This window comes from Aegilops tauschii, chromosome 2 (assembly GCF_002575655.3).
Source record: "Aegilops tauschii subsp. strangulata cultivar AL8/78 chromosome 2, Aet v6.0, whole genome shotgun sequence".
In the NCBI taxonomy this organism is placed as follows: domain Eukaryota; kingdom Viridiplantae; phylum Streptophyta; class Magnoliopsida; order Poales; family Poaceae; genus Aegilops; species Aegilops tauschii.
The window spans coordinates 39,458,190-39,472,288 of NC_053036.3; the positions used below are offsets into that span (position 1 = coordinate 39,458,190).

General features: G+C 44.8%; 2 protein-coding genes across 2 annotated transcripts; one reads left to right on the forward strand and one right to left on the reverse strand.

Annotated features, from left to right (window-relative positions):
* Window positions 1-251: 251 nt before the first annotated feature.
* On the reverse strand, window positions 252-7,958 carry LOC120974908 (uncharacterized). Its single transcript, XM_040401497.3, has 2 exons — window positions 4,686-7,958; window positions 252-845 (listed from the first exon to the last, which is right to left on the reverse strand). Exon 1 carries the CDS (start codon window positions 6,343-6,345, stop codon window positions 4,804-4,806), a length of 1,542 nt encoding a protein of 513 aa, XP_040257431.1. The 5' UTR covers window positions 6,346-7,958; the 3' UTR covers window positions 252-845; window positions 4,686-4,803.
* Window positions 7,959-8,697: 739 nt separating this feature from the next.
* On the forward strand, window positions 8,698-13,517 carry LOC109761538 (protein NETWORKED 2A). Its single transcript, XM_020320363.4, has 3 exons — window positions 8,698-9,059; window positions 9,728-13,162; window positions 13,271-13,517. The coding sequence occupies exons 1-2, from the start codon at window positions 8,966-8,968 to the stop codon at window positions 13,159-13,161; spliced, it is 3,528 nt and encodes a 1,175-aa protein (XP_020175952.1). The 5' UTR covers window positions 8,698-8,965; the 3' UTR covers window position 13,162; window positions 13,271-13,517.
* Window positions 13,518-14,099: the final 582 nt, after the last annotated feature.

Below are 14,099 nucleotides of genomic sequence, written 5' to 3' on the forward strand. Positions count from 1 at the left end.
TATGATGATCTTAATATTGCTTTTTTACCATCTCAATTTTGATATTTACCAAAAATTAGTAGTCACAAATTTGAAAAGTTTAACTACATGTTTTCTAACAAGTTGTGAAGTTTTATCCAATTATATATGGCGGCTGCTAGGCATCATCCGACTGATCCCACGCACATATGAACACGTTTTTTAAAAGGAAAGGGCCTTGTGTAGTAGCTAGTTATGTGTGGGCAATATTTAGAGAGCACTTTAACATAAACTTAACAGCTACCTTGTCAAGCTTTTCTTAGAAGGAAAGGGACCATGACCCCGGCTCCATATTGATAAATGAAACCAAGATTTAGAACAAACGAGCTCCCCTAAAATGAGGGTAAAGGTGCAAAAATAAACTGCAATTTTTCCAACTAGATGCTCATAGAGCTATCAAGCAGCAACTAAGAGGAGGAGAAACTAAGGGAATTATAGTTTATTATAGATCTTTTTCATCCTTAACAAAACTGGGGCTAAGGGGGAGCTGGATAGCTTCAGGGGCCAAACATGTCGAGCTCACAGAAATCCCTCCTGAACTTCATCGGCATAGCTGTTGAAGGCTGCGGAGATCACTTGGGGTCCAGCACCGAGGCCGGGCTGACCACCACACTTCCTGCAACCATCTTGCAAGGAGTAGGGGGAGTCATGGTTCACTTGTTCTGCATTCGTGATCTTCAGTTTGTCCTAGCTCAGCCACTTCTGATGGCCAATGGAGTCCTCATTTTCACCTCCAGGAAGGTTGCAAAGTCCTCCAGACTTTTCTTCCCTTGATTTGTCGACAAGATCGCCCAAATCTTGACCAGCCTATGAATCTTGCCAATAACCTGTTCACCAGGAGTACATGTGGTATTGTTAAATATAATGGAATTTCTAATTTTCCACAAACACCACACAACAGTTGCACATGCTACATTAAGGGCAGATTTTTTATTGTTAGAGAGCCAAAACTTGGCAATGGACATGTAATCAGACCCCAAGTTTATGTTGAAGTGCTCCCTAAAAATTGCCCACACATATCTAGCTACTACACAATCAAAAAACAAGTGATGGAAAGATTCAGTTTCAGAGCAGAACACACAATCTAGAGGTTTGATGATATGCCTTTTCCTAAGGTTATCTCCATTATTTTATTATGAGAAATCAACCAAAGGAACACATGGATCTTAGGTGGAACATGTAATTTCCAAACAATAGGAACATAGACAGTCTTCACACCCATAAAGTTGATTACATGATAAAGGGAACTACTAGAATATGGCCCTTTGCTTTCATACTACCAGACCAAAGCATCTAGTTCATCAGTAAGAGCAATATCACGGAAAGTCTCTACTAGCTGGTACCATTGCTCCATCATATTCTCAGTAAAATTTCGCCTAAAGGTAAGCTTGATCTGAGTACCATCCTAGATATCTCTAATAGTTTTGGATGACTGGTTACAAACAATGTAGAGGGGCTAGAGTTGGACAGCAGGGGGGTCCCAAACCATGCGTCCTCCTAAAATCTTACTTTAGCTCCATTGCCCACATTCCACCTAAAACAAAATTTCGCTGCTTTTGCTACTCCCATGACTCCTTTCCAGAATCTAGAAGAGGTGGTAGTAGCGAAGCAATTGAAAATATTTGGTTTGTCAGTGTTATATTTATTATCAATCACTTTCCTCTAGAGTTTCCCTTCTCCTTCAGAGTATCTTTTACTCCAAGAGCCCAGGAGACATGTATTAATTTCCTGCAGGTTAGGAATATATACCTAGGCCTCCATACTCTTTTTTCATACAAACAAGTCTCCAATTTGCTAAGTGGATCTTTTTCTATGGCCTTCAAAATCATTCCACAAACAGTTAGCCATCTGAGTAATAATAAGCTCAGTGGCCCATTTGGGAAATTTGAAGAAGGAAAGTAAATAGTCAGGGATGTTGGCCAAACAAGTGTGGATAAGGACTAGTCTGCATTTGTAGGAGAGTAGTTTACCTCTCCAACAGGTAATCCCTTTAAGGATTTTGTCAATCAAAGGTTGGATATCCTCTCTCCTCAATTTATCATAGTGGAGATGGATCACCGGATATTTTATTATGAAGTTGCCTTTCTTACATCCTAAATCTTCTACAAAAGGATTTGTTTCCTCCACAGACATATTAATGGAGATCAACTCACTCTTGGTGTAGTTGATTTTCATCCCAGAAACTTTCTCAAAACATGTTAGCACCATCTTGAGGTTAGTATATTCTTCTATGCTATTCTCAAGGAATAGGATTGTGTCATCAACATACTGGAGGCACATGATTACTCCAGGGCAAACAGTAGGACAAAGGCCACTAATCAAGTTCCCGGCAGCTGCTTTCACAAGCACCCTAGGGAGTGCATCCACAACTAGGTTAAAGAGAAGTGGCGACAAGGGATCCCCCTGCCTCATACCTTTACTAGGGAGGAAGAAATCACTCTCACACCCATTTACCTTGACTCCTACTGACCCTCCTCTGGTGACTGCCGGGATCCAGGATATTCCATTTCTTCTCAAAACCTCTAAGAGAAAGGAGCTCACTCAGGAATTCTAGGTCAACGAAATCAAAGCTTTCTCATAGTATAATTTAAGCACTAGGCCTTGCTCTTGCCTAGCACGTACTAAGTGCGGCACCTCATGAGCAGTGACTACACTTTCCAAGATGTCTCTACCTTTTAGAAAGGCAAATTGGTTGTAGGCAATGAGTCTCTGTAATAGGGCATTAATTCTGTTAGTTAAAACCTTAGTGAAAATCCTAAAACTACAATCTAGGAGACTAATTGGTCTAAATTTCTTCATGGTACTAGTATCAGCTTCTTTAGGATCAAAGAGAGCATAGCAAAGTTTAGCGTATATATATATATATATATATACATATATCTATCTTGCCCTTATGGAAGTCATCAAACATCTCAATAAGATCATGCTTTATTAAATCCCAAAAATGCTGGTAGAAGAAAAAAGGAATACCATCAGGGGCAGGGGCCCCATCTGCATGTGTCAAATACTACTTTTTAATTTCCTCCTCAGAGAAGCGGGCTTGCGGTGTCTCATTCTCATTGGGAGAGAGTTTTCCTCGGCAGAGGAGAAAAATCGTTGTTGAGGGAACAAGCCCGCTCAGAGTCTTTCCTAAAAAGGGTCTTATAAAAACCACCAACTACTTTTAGGAAGTCTAATGTTTCTCTAACCACACCATCAGGGCCTTCTAGGGAGTGGATAAAAGTTTTCCTCCTCCTTTGATTAGCTACAACATAAAATAGGTAGTATTTCTATCACCTTCCCTAATATCTGTATCTCTAGATCTTTGCTTAGCTTTAACTTCCTCTTTCAGTCAATGAGCCTATAATTCTAGATGGATCTCTCTCCTTCTATCATGCTCTTTGTTAGTGAGGTCAGTGGTCTCTAGCTTAATGTCTAATTTGTCACATTCTTCCATAAGGCTCTTCTTATGCTTTCTAAGTTTAGCCTCATTATTGCTACTCCACCATTTATAGTGGCTTTCCTAAATCTTCTAATTTTCTCTTGCCATCTAGCAATAGAAGTTTTCCCATGAGTAGGAGCATTACAATTCTTCTTAACTAAGGTTTGGAAATCCTCTCTAAGGAGCCACCATTTCTCAAATTTATAACTACTAGACTTGGGTTGTTTATACAAACCTGAATCCCAGACAGTGGGTGTGTGATCACTACCCACTCTAGGCAGAGTTGTACATGAGGCCAAAGGGAAAAACTTATCTAGGTCAGTCTCACAAAAAAGTCTATGTATGGTAGAGATGATGTTATTTGACTGGTTATTATCCCAAGTAATCTTTCTGGAGGAAAGCTTAATTTCTAGCAGGCTCCATATTTCCACCCAAGCATTAAATTTATCACTCCATCTATGGTTAACATGCCCATTAATTTTATCATGGTTAAATCTAACTAGATTGAAATCCCCCTACCAAGGTTGGGGTCTCATTGTCAATGAACAATGAGTGGAGTTCAGAAAGGAACTTTTCTTTACCCTCCTCATATGGGGACCCATAAACTGTGACTATTCTAAACTCTAGTTGTTTACTTTTTAACCTAACAGTACATGAGACATTAAACTTAGTAATGGTCCAGTCTAAAACATCATAAAGATCTAGATCGACACCTACCAAGATGCGTCTAGCTGAACCAATGACTGGAAGGAGATTCCAGGCAAAATGTCTTCCACTAACCAAGAATTTCATAAAGGAGTCGCAGAAACTCTCTTTCGTAGTCTCTTGTAAACCTACAATGGATGGTTTTATCTTACCAATGCAATCTAAAAGTAAAGTTTTTCTACCAGGAGCTGGCATGCCCCTCACATTTCAAAATCAGCAATTCATGGTATAACTGTAGCCATAGGGTGCTTGCCCCGTATATAGTCATAGGCCACAACCCGTGTCTCAATGCTAGTAGGAGAAAGTTGCTCAACTATATTACTATCTAAGAAATTATTGATGACAGTTCTACAAGGAGTAAAACACATATTCTCATAAACCAGTTCTACATTACATTAACCAGCTAGGGTGTCAATTGGATCAGTAGATCTCAAGTGACTAGGAGGATGACTACTATGTTCGTCAATATCCATTCCTATTTTCTTAGGAACATCAATAAAGGAGGGGTTATTGAAAAAGGAAAATGCATGTTGGTTCGTACCAATTTTTGCACTTTCCAAATCTTTCACTTGCTTGAATTCTTGTGATTTCTCCACCATAGTTTTGCCAAAGGGTTCCACCCTTGAGTTGTGCCTGGTAGCTTGAACTGGCCTCCACTTCTATTTCTGTTGCTTGTTAGCAACTGTCTTGGATAGTAGAGGAAAGTCAGCCTCATAAGTGTCACTTAGAGGCTCTACTGATGCTACAACATCTTGCTCCTGGGTGTCACCAACCTCCTCCATCTCTTGATGCAAGTCAGCCATCTCCATTTCACTAAGGATAGAGTAGCATTGGTCATCAGACATATATTCTGCCACTATCTTATCAATCTTGGATCTCCTTGAGGCCTGGATGGATGGAGAGATCTGAATATTGAGTAGTGATGGATGTTCCACCCCTTCATATGGGCAGACTTCTGGCATTTGCTGCAAAAAGGCAAGCACTGCCTGTTTTTCCAAAGTAGGGTCCGAACCACCCCCTCTCCCCAGATCAGACCTAGTGCTTTTGTTTGACCTATTGTCTTCAGTCCTCGGTGAGGTCTCAGTCTCAGATTGTGTGTCCTGCCCTCCTTGGCTAATTGTATCATTGTTATCAGTCCCAGTTTCAGCCCTTTGCTTTGTGATTTGTTCCACCGCAATAAGCATTTTGTAGAACTCTCCATTTATTCCATAGATTCTTTCCTTGGGGATCTTGCTACCATCTTTACAGGACAACTTAACTCCCACAACCTCATAGAAGATTTTGAAGTTGAATTTCCAATCCGCATCCACTATGGTGCCAAAGACAGAAGTAATTTGGTCAAGAATAGACCATTCACACCATCTTGGGTTTATCTTCCTAATTTTTATCCAGACCAACTGTTTTGACGTAGAGTCGTCAATATTCCCTTTCCAAGCCTCAACATTGCCCTTGTGAAGGTCAAAGCAAGGGTAACTGGCAACTGATTCTACAGGAATTTCAGGGCGGAACTTCACTAATATGGTCCAATCATCCAGAGCATTAATCTGCCATGGCCAGTTAGTTTTGTATATCTCTGAGAATTTAGTTGATAGGTCCTTTTTGCTGATCTCCCCAAATTCTACCAAAACAATCCCTCCATTCTTAAGTCTCCCAGAGTGTTGTAGGTTAACGTCTGACATATCCACATGGTAGAAGCCTAATCGAGGAGCTGCACTCCCAAAGTACGTGGTAGCTAGATTAGGTTTCTTCCTAACTGGACAGTTGTGTTCCTGATGTGTAGCCATCTTGCAGATGAAACATGTTGTGGTCTTGGAGCACTTCTCTTTGTCATGACCTGACTCTCCACAACCACCACAAATCACATTCACATAAGACATGAGAGAGGTGGCATTGTTGTTAACTACCACTTTGCTATCTTGCTTCTTCCTTTGTTGCTTGCTCTGATTTTTCTGATTCCCTGGCACAGAGATCCCAGATCTACTAGAACCTTGACCAGTGTTGCTCAAAGAAACCCCTTGATCTCCACCCTGTTGCTCTGGAGGGGGTTGCACCATCTGCTGGGGAAACCACGAGGGTGACATCCCTTGCCACTGTTGCGGTAGCGGGGGGTATCCCCCATGGAACTGGTTGTTGAATGCCGAGGGTGGTGGCTGTCCCGGGAACTCAAACCCAAAAGCAAAGGGGGGCAGCGCTTGTGCCATCTGCAGGGGTTGATCTGTCCACTGCTGCTTCTAGTTTTGTTGGTCACCATCTCCCTGCCCCTGCATGTTCTTTCCTCGGCCTCTCCCACGGTTGGAATCCACGGCTATTGAATCTACAGTGGTGGCGGCGGTGAGGGAGGGGCTAGTGGGGTGTTGTGTGGAGGGGAGGTCTTGAAGTAGCCTCCTAACCCTAGCTTTATCCGCACATCGCTTCGATGGGCTCCAAAGTTGGGCGAAGTGCGTCGTGACCTCATCGTCCACCTGGACTGCCTCGCTGTTAACTGAATTTTCTACGCTCGAACTCTAGCACCCTTGCAACTCTGAAAGAAACTGACACCACCGATGTCGCCCATGATCAACTGCAGTGTCGCGCATGAGCTAGATCCCTGAGGTGCAGGAGGCAAGCATCTCATTGCTACGGAGCCCAATGCTGGATTTCCCATAAGGCCTTCTAACGCGCTCTCTAAAATAGGTGTATTGATTGCAGCAGTGAACGCGCCCAGGCAATCATCTCCTCCGCATACATGTTCCTCCCATGCAACTGAACTCGGAGTTCCTCTTCGGTGGCAGCTACGATGATTCTCAACACCAGCTTCTGATAATTGTCTCTTCCCACAGCTGGAATTCTCAAATCTCGCTGGAGTTGTAATCTGTATTGTGACAGCAACCTCTACTCTCGCCTGATTCAATTTTCCTCCACCAGATCGGGGGATGAGGCCATGGCAGCAAGCGTGACCCAGATGATATGCAGAGGCCAAACCAAGCATTAGATTTGTGTGTTCACTGGTCCGGTTCGAGTGCACAAACACAATTTCAAGCGCCAGATGTGGCCATCCTTCACAAAATTCCAGATTTTCCAGCACTGATTCCAAATCAATCACGGGCCACTGTCCCATCTGCATATCTACAGTTGCTTTGCTCGTGCAACATTGTGCCTCTGATCTCTCATTCCCAAAACTTGTTACCGATTTGAGGGTGGGGATGGCGGACAAGTTACCTTGTTCAGCATACAGCCCCATCGTTGCTTTTGCAGTGGATTTCCAGAGCGTGCTTCGGCCAATGCCCACTTGATCAATTGCAGAGGCTGCGGGCGCCATGGCGTAGGCATGCGCGCCCACTCCTCCGACGTGGATTCGGTGAAGATGATTTCTGCCATGAGCCCAAACTCGAACTCGAGCCTGCGCTGCCAGATCTGGACATCTCGTAGCCACTCTGCGCGGAGATCGAGCTGGACTTCTGCGTTCTGCCTCGCCCGACGCAATTCCTTCAAGCACCTCTCCGATCACTGGACCGCCCCCCAGATCCGATTCGCCCGCGGATCCCACCACCGCGAGCGCAAATCCGGCAAATCCTCCAGCGCCACCTCCCTGTGAGACCAAAGCAGCGGATCTCCTCTGAGGGAGAGGTGAGTCTCGCTCAACGGCGGCGGCGGGCGCGTGATACGCGCGGCAACGGACGGTCGTGGGATGTCGGGATCCAGGTGATCCATGGGATCCGGAGGGAAACAACGTCGCGAGAGGGCGTATGGTGGCTACAGGAGCGGTGTGGGAGGCAGGGGGCTGTGGTGAGGCGAGCGGCGCCGCGGATCTAGGGTGGGGGAGGGTCGCCGTTGCGGCGGGGGGGGGGGGGGGGGGGGGGGGAGCATTTTTCAAACCCTCCTCATCACGGCCTGTTCTCAAATGACCAAAAATCCCGGTGGACGATCCAAACGCAGGCATGTACTACAAATTAGCAAAGCGTGGTCACCGACGGTCGCGGATCCGATCGTGCCACCCACGCCAAACGTCCCAGTGAATCCATCCTCTTTCCCCTGACGATTCAGCCTTGCACGACCCATCATGCATCCACGCTCGACCACCTGTTCCTTTTCCCTCTGCTTTTTCGAAAATCAGATTTGCTTTTGCGTCCAATCACTCGTTGTCGATCAGAAAAATATCTTCCCGAGCCTGTTTCGAAAAAAATAAATATCTTCCCGAGCCATGCTTTCCCCCATTAATGCCGCCCCATCTATTTGCCTCGGGATTAACGCTAAAGAATAGACAGCCATGGACTGGATTTGAAAATCATAAATACCACGACACTCAATCTGATATGGTATATCTTTGGCAAATCAATTTCGGCCAAAAAATTCACACTATGGAATAGTAGTAGTAATTGTAAATTTACACAAGGAAACATGCAAGTCCATTCCCCCCAATGCGAACGCGTTCAACTCCATTAACTTGCCCTTTTTCATCGGCGTAAAAAAGGAAGAAATTAAAAAGGCGTTTCTCCTTTGTAGAAAAAAAAAAGGAAAGAAATTGACAGAAAGAAACGCGCAGAAGAAAGAAGAAAAAAAAGGGGAGGAGAGGTACGACTATTCTATTATTCCTTGCCCCCTGGTCGGGCTCCTTCCTTGCTTTGCATCCTCTGCTTGGCTTCGGCCTTCGGCTTTGCTCCGTCCCCACACGAATAAACGCCTCCCCTCGCCGTGGGGGAGGGAGATCCGGCCGAAACCCCGACAGAATCCCCCCTCCCTCCCGCCAGCCTCGTTGGCTCCGCCCAGCTCTTCTTCTCCGACCCAACCCAACCCTCTTCTCCACTCCAAGGCTGCTGTTGATCTACTGGGATTCTAGATGAGATGCTGCAGCGGGCGGCGAGCAACGCCTACTCGTGGTGGTGGGCGAGCCACATCCGCACCACCCAGTCCAAGTGGCTCGACGCAAACCTACAAGGTACGTACGATTCTATCTATCATCCTCCTCCCGCCCAATCCAATCTTGGCTTACCGCTGCTTGTTGCGCCCTTCCCTGCTCCGATTTAATGCTGTCCCCCCTAGTTCAGGTAGTTCAGGTGTCCTGCTAAAATCGTTCCTGTCCTTCGATTCCATTGGGAATGCCCATACTAAAATCGTTCAGGTGTCATACTAAATCCATGCCGTACTGTGTATCTTACTAGATGGAATTTGTAACAAATTACTGTTTCTCCACCGATTGCTATGCCTGTTCTCTGAAGAATAAAATAAGCCAGGATGGTTGTCAGGTGTAAAATCAAAAGGAATAAGCTTCAACCAAGATGAACCGTACTAGTCATCAAAAGCAGTAAGCTTCCTCGCATCATGACTCGGTCAAATCCATGACTAACTAGTCAAATTTTGGCAGTTTTCTTTTGTTCACATATCGGAATATATGCTCCACATGTTGAACAGACTAGTTTTTGTTCCGACTTCATTGTTCACGTCCTGAGGTATCTATGTGTTCCAGTGTTCATGGAAAGAATAGTTGTTAATTACATTGGATTCCATCACTAGGAAACAAAAGCTGTTTGTTTATATTTGGCAATAAGCACTGAGAAATGCGGTTGTACACATGGGAGGTAATTAACACTCGGTACTCCCGTGCAGATGTCGAAAACAGGGTCAAGATCATGCTCAAGCTCCTCGGCGAGGAAGCCGATTCGTTCGGCAAGAGGGCTGAGATGTACTACCGCAGGAGGCCGGAGGTCATAAACCACGTCGAAGACGTGTACAGGGCCTACAGGGCTCTTGTTGAGCGCTATGACCACTTGTCCAAGGAGCTGCATAAGGCCAACCACACCATCGCCACTGCTTGTCCAGAGGAAGTGCAGTATGCCATGTTGGAGGAGGAGGATGACAATTTCCCGAGAGCAATCATGCCCATCAACTCGCGCAAGATACAGAAATCGACCGTGGATGACATTCTCAAGAGAAAAAGAGAAGGGACTCCCGGGCGTAACAGGACAGTGCATGAGAAGCCTGATCCTAATATGAGCAAAGATAAGGCCGAAGCAGAGATTGGCAGGCTGCAAAAGGCTATACTTGTCATGCAGACTGAGAAAGAATTCGTTAAGAGTTCTTATGAGAGTGGAATTGCCAAGTATTGGGAGATCGAGAAGCAGATTGCCGATATGCAGGAGGAAATTTGCCACATGCAAGATGAATTTGACGCGCATGCAGCCATTGATGATGATGAAGCCCGTGCCTTGATGACGATAGCGGCTCTTAGGTCATGTCAGGGTACCGTTGCTAAGCTTGTGGAAAAGTTCGAGGAGTTGATTAGGAGTGCAAAAATGGAGTCAGAAAAAATAGTGTCTCTTCGAGAAAGGTTTTATGCTTTGAGCAGAATTATTGACCCGTCTAAAGAAGAAGTTGACAGCGCAAACATGACAGCGAATGACAGAGTTTATCCCATTACTCAGGAAATACTCGAGTTACAGACTATATATGATAAAATCGAGGACTTCTTTGGAAACAATTCGGAAACCTCTGTGGAGGAGATGGCATATAAAGTTGATGAACTTGTTGATAAGATCATTAACTTGGAGCTGAAGTTCCCGAAGCACTCTGCACAAATCAAGCAATTGAAAGAAGAGAATGAGAAGATCAACAACAAACTAGACGATTTACAAGATGAGATGGCACTCCGTGATGATCCAAGCGACTCAAGTGAAGAGCTCAAGCTAGTGGAAGATGAATTGAACAGAACCAGGGCTCTTGAAGGATCTATAATCGAGGAAGAAGTTCTTGTTAGCACAGCATTTTCTGAAGTTTTTACTTGCATAACTAATATATCAAAGGCATTTGTACCAATTGGTGCTGAAGACCTGCCTGAGTTGTCAGCTGCAGCTGGAGACAAGGCAACACTGTCTGAAGATGTATCCATGGAAAATGGTACAACAGAGAACAGCAAAACGGATGGAGGAGAAATCAGTGGTATACAGGCGCCAGCTACAGGTGATAATTTGGGCAGACATAGTCCCCAAAATCAAGATGACTCAGAAGTTGTTGATCACAATTCATCAGGTAGTACTGATGGTGTCCATGACTCCAAGAATGGTGCCAAGGAAAGCATTCTGATGGGGAATTGCTTGCAGGAAGAATTCAGAGATAATGATTCACTACAAGCTGGCAACCATGTTGATCTGATTGTTGGTCCAGACAATGAAAATAGTCTCAACAAGCTGGCAACAGATAGCTCATCAAAAGAAGTAGACCAGAGTTCATCAGGTGGTATGAACGTTGCTCAAGGGCAAATTGTGGAAGGTGAACATTCACCAACTGCAGTCAGTCAGAATGATCTCCTTCCCTCACAAAGCCCCAATGAAGAAGGGTCGTCAGTGGAAATTGCTGAGAGTTCATTTGGTGGTGACAACAGAACCCAAGACTTGAAGATTGATGGTGATGAAAATCCTGTTCCCGGGAACAGCTTGAAGACCCAGGAGGAAGGATTTGGAGTTGGAGATGGCGAATCACCAAAAGCAATCGCTGAGATTAGTTTAGCTGGTTCTGCAAACTTTGATAGTTTCGGTGAAGAAGGTACGACAGGGGAAAATACGTCGCCCGAAGGTGCTCATAGTTCCAGTGATGAAGGTAAGAACCTGGACTTGTGCCATGCGGATGAAGCAAAATCAGGTGAAGAGTTGCCAAAGCAAGGTGGCCAACTTGTTTCTCCAGTAAACATCATCCTAGGTTTGAACAAACACGGCGAAGTCGAATCATCTGATGAAGGTGTTCAAAAAAATTCACTTGGTCATGTGAATGCATATTCCTCGGAGGTGAGAGATGAAACCTCTCTCTCTGTACTGGCTAGAGATTCTGAGGAAACCAGAGGAGCGTATCCGGTAATATCAGAAGTACCAACAGATTCAGAAGATATGGTCAATCACACTTCTGATAGTCAACTCGAAAACAAAGAACCAAATGTCAAAATGCTTGCAAGCAAAGAAAATATCTTGAACAACCATGGAAGCAGTAGCGGGCATGAAAAGTTCACTTCTATTTCACAAGAAGATGCACAGAGCGGGCTTGAGGGAAGAGACGCGATATTGCTTGCCGACTACACTGCAGTTCTCCGGAACTACAAAGAAACTAAGAGAAGGCTTGCTGAGTTGGAAAAGAAAAACCAGGAACATCTTGAAGACACAAAGGCAGTAATAAGGGAATTGAGGAATGCAAATTCAATGAAATATGTTGAGATCCAATCACTCAAAGGCCAACTGGACTCTTCAGAGACACCACCCAGTAAAATGGGTGCTGATAGATCAGATCAACCTTTGGTCAGAGAACTTTCAATTGTGAAGGAAACCGATTCGAGCTACACCGGTGCACCTGAGAGTGCTTCAGCAGTTGAAATCAAATTCAGGACTGAAATCGACGAGCTGGTCGACGAAAACCTGCGGTTCTTGACAAGGTACAGCATGGCTTGCCACCAGGTGCAGGACTTCAACAGCAGGTATCAGGAGCTACAGAATGAAATGGAGAGTTCTGAAAATAAGAAAAGGGGAGAACTTGATGCTGCGGCGGAGCCTGAACCTGCTGAGAAGAAATTGAGAGAGCTCAGGACTGAAGTGGATGTATGGTTTGAGCAGAATGTACTTCTTGACCGGGACCTGCAGCTCAAAACCGCATCTCTTTGCGGCCTGCAAGAGGAGATAGCCGAAGCCCTGCGGTCCAGCACGGAGGCTGATGGCGCCAAGTTTATGCCATATGAAGCAGCCAAGTTCCAAGGGGAGGTACGCAACATGCAGCAATCCAACAAGAAGATCGAGAGTGAGCTGCAGGCGGCGTTGGAGCGCATGAGGGAGCTCGAAGGCGAGGTGAACGTCACCTTGCGGAAGCTGAGGGAGAGCTTCGAGCTCTCGTCCAGGCGCTCGTCCCGCCGGGGGGAGGCGGACAGCAGCTACCAAAACCAATTCAAGCATTTCCCGAGCAGACACAGAGTGCCGCTGCGGAACTTCCTGTTCGGTACGAAACCAAAGAAGAAGTCGCTGTTTGCCTGCATCAATCCCACATACCAGAGACAGTTCAGCGATTTTTGAGGTGCATGCGTCATTTTTTTCTCTTGGCATCGTCTTACGCTTTCACGCTTGTCGGCACCGCAACCTGTGTTTTATCCTGGTAGCTGACGTTTCTGTATTTTGCTTGCAGTGAATAGAATGCTGAAGTAAACTTATACTAGCAGCGAAGATTCAGCTCATTATTTCCAGGAGGTAGTGCTGATTTATTCTTTACAGAAACTCCGTTATAGTCGAGTGGTCCCGCTATTTGGATGGGAACACAGAAGTACCTTGCTTTCTTTCATAGACAGAAACTTTACCAGTATACTGTACGATTTGAGAAACAAAAGAACACATTATATACAATACTATAGCTGTCGTTTCAACTTTCAAGAGCCGTGTTATCTTTTGATTTGTGAGAGTAGTACTTGCAAGAGAGCAGCTTTTGTTGAATGAATCTGCATCTGGAAGGAGCATTATCATGGTTTTCTGTTTTGCAATGTAATAAGGTTTGGTGCTTTATCCATTTATCTCATTGGCTGCCCTGCCCAGTAGATTTATACTGGTTACATGCTCCGTTCATGGGCCGGCCTGCCTTTTCCTTTTGTGTTGTGAATGGGCGTTCTATATCAGATAAATTTTACATTAGCTATTTCTCGTTTAAATTCCATAGTGAGAACACCTGGTGACCTTTGGCTGCTCACAGGCACATGTTACTTCTTTTTTTACCACTCTGATCTTGGCGTCGATTTTTCTTTTGTTTGAGGATCTAGGAGTTGATCCATCAAGATAGTTCATTTTCTTTTGTTTGAGGATCTAGGAGTTGATCCATCAGGATAGTTCATTTGGGCTGGTTACTCGGACTTGTTTTTTTTACATCAGGTTAGTGGGAGTTTAGGTACATGCTGGTCATCCATGAATGTAATTGGACAATGCATGGTGCCATCTAGTTCATGCTTATTGCTATCCACTTTTGAACA